General features: G+C 55.0%; 1 protein-coding gene across 1 annotated transcript; it reads right to left on the bottom strand.

Annotated features, from left to right (window-relative positions):
* LOC308050719 (olfactory receptor 14A16-like) lies at nt 1-1,257 on the bottom strand (the record flags this gene model as incomplete). Its single annotated transcript, XM_080360864.1, has 1 exon — nt 1-1,257. Exon 1 carries the CDS (start codon nt 964-966, stop codon nt 1-3), a length of 966 nt encoding a protein of 321 aa, XP_080216990.1. The 5' UTR covers nt 967-1,257.
* Between the last annotated feature and the right edge of the window lie 688 nt (nt 1,258-1,945).

Below are 1,945 nucleotides of genomic sequence, written 5' to 3'. Positions count from 1 at the left end.
TTATTGTTGCTGAAAGAAAAATGACTGAATTGGCTTCTTCAGTGCCACTTTAAGCTCCTGGTTCCTCATGCTGTAGATGAGGGGGTTCACTGCTGGAGGAACCACCGAGTACAGAACAGACACCACCAGGTCCAGGGATGGGGAGGAGATGGATGAGGGTTTCAGGTGGGCAAACATGGCAGTGCTGAGGAACAGGGAGACCACGGCCAGGTGAGGGAGGCAGGTGGAAAAGGCTTTGTGCCGTCCCTGCTCAGAGGGGATCCTCAGCACGGCCCTCAAGATCTGCACATAGGACACCACAAGGAACACAAAACATCCCTCAAAAAAAGATACACTAAACATGATAAGACCAAGTTCCCTGAGGTAGGAGTGTGAGCAGGAGAGCTTGAGGATCGGGGGGATTTCACAGAAGAACTGGCCCAGGGCATTGCCCTTGCACAGGGGCAGTGAAAATGTATTGGCCGTGTGCAGCAGAGCACTGAGAAACCCAGTGGCCCAAGCAGCTGCTGCCATGTGGACACAAGCTCTGCTGCCCAGGAGGGTCCTGTAGTGGAGGGGTTTGCAGATGGCAACGTAGCGGTCGTACGACATGATGGTGAGGAGATAAAACTCTGCTGAAATTAAAAAGACAAACAGAAAGAGTTGTGTAGCACACCCTGCATAGGAAATGGCCCTGGTGTCCCACAGAGAGTTGGCCATGGATTTGGGGACAATGGTGGAGATGCAGCCCAGGTCGAGGAGGGCGAGGTTGAGCAGGAAGAAGTACATGGGGGTGTGGAGGTGCTGGTCCCAGGCTATGGTGGTGATGATGAGGCCGTTGCCCAGGAGGGCAGCCAGGTAGATGCCCAGGAAGAGCCAGAAGTGCAAGAGCTGCAGCTCCCGTGTGTCTGTGAATGGCAGGAGGAGGAACTGGGTGATGGAGCTGTTGTTGGACATTTGCTTTTCCTGAACATGGGGCACTGTCATGAGAAAAAGAAAAAAAAAAAAAAAGAAAATGAGAATCCAGGGCAGAGTTCTCTGACAAAAATCAAACTAAGTCCCGTAGACCCTCCCCTGTCACACACAGACACTCTTGTTTTTTTCTAGGAGTACCTTTTTCAGCACTGTGGCTGCAGCCCTGCTTGGGGCTGGAAAATGTGCAACCAAGAGCAGGGCCTCTGCCCATGGGCCGTCGATAAGTCAGCCCAGCTCTGCAGAAGTGGGGCCAGGGAACGGTGGGGACTGTCCTGGTTCTGCTAACACAGAAGGGCTGTCAGCACTTGCTTTCCCAGTGACAGGGAACAGAGATGGTGAAGGCAGTTTAGGAGTTCCATCTTTTTTTACATATCCCCCCATATTCACTGCAGAGTGTTGCTGGGTGTCAGAAAGCCTCAGCATTTCTGCTGCAGTCAGGGAGAACAGAGCGAATCCTGCAAGACCTGAGGGTGCCTGTGGGTCAGTGCAGAGTGAGGGCAGCTGCTGTGTCCCTCTGTCCTGCTCCAGCTACCCTGGGCTGGCACCTTTCTGAGATGGGGGCTGATCACACTCCCACATTACCCTGAAGAGCCACCAGGCACTGCTGAGAGCAGAGGGACCCACCTCAGACCATGACAGGTCTCACCCTTTCCTAAGGTGTCAGCACCCAACGTTTAGCCCAGGACACACACAGCTCATTCCCCAGCCCCACAGACTGCGTTGCCCGCAGCCCACAGGTCAGAGCAAAGCTGGGACACGTGTGCCCATGGACACACCTGCAGGAAAGGACCCCCAAGATCAGGCTGTGACTCTGCAGCTGAAACTGCCATCCCCAGAGAGCCTGACAGCAAGAACAAGATCCCAAGAGCAGTGACCCAGAGCAGGGGAGCAAGAAGGAAAATGCGGTGAGGGTGGGGGTGAGAGAGGCCAGGGCAGAGGCAGCCGGGCACTCAGACAGCGTCCCCCTTCCCCAGCTGTGCAGCCACCTCCC

Source organism: Nesoenas mayeri (genome assembly GCF_963082525.1).
Source record: "Nesoenas mayeri genome assembly, chromosome: 29".
Lineage (NCBI taxonomy): Eukaryota > Metazoa > Chordata > Aves > Columbiformes > Columbidae > Nesoenas > Nesoenas mayeri.
Note: the sequence above shows the minus strand (reverse complement) of the source record. Positions and strands in the feature narration are given on the sequence as shown.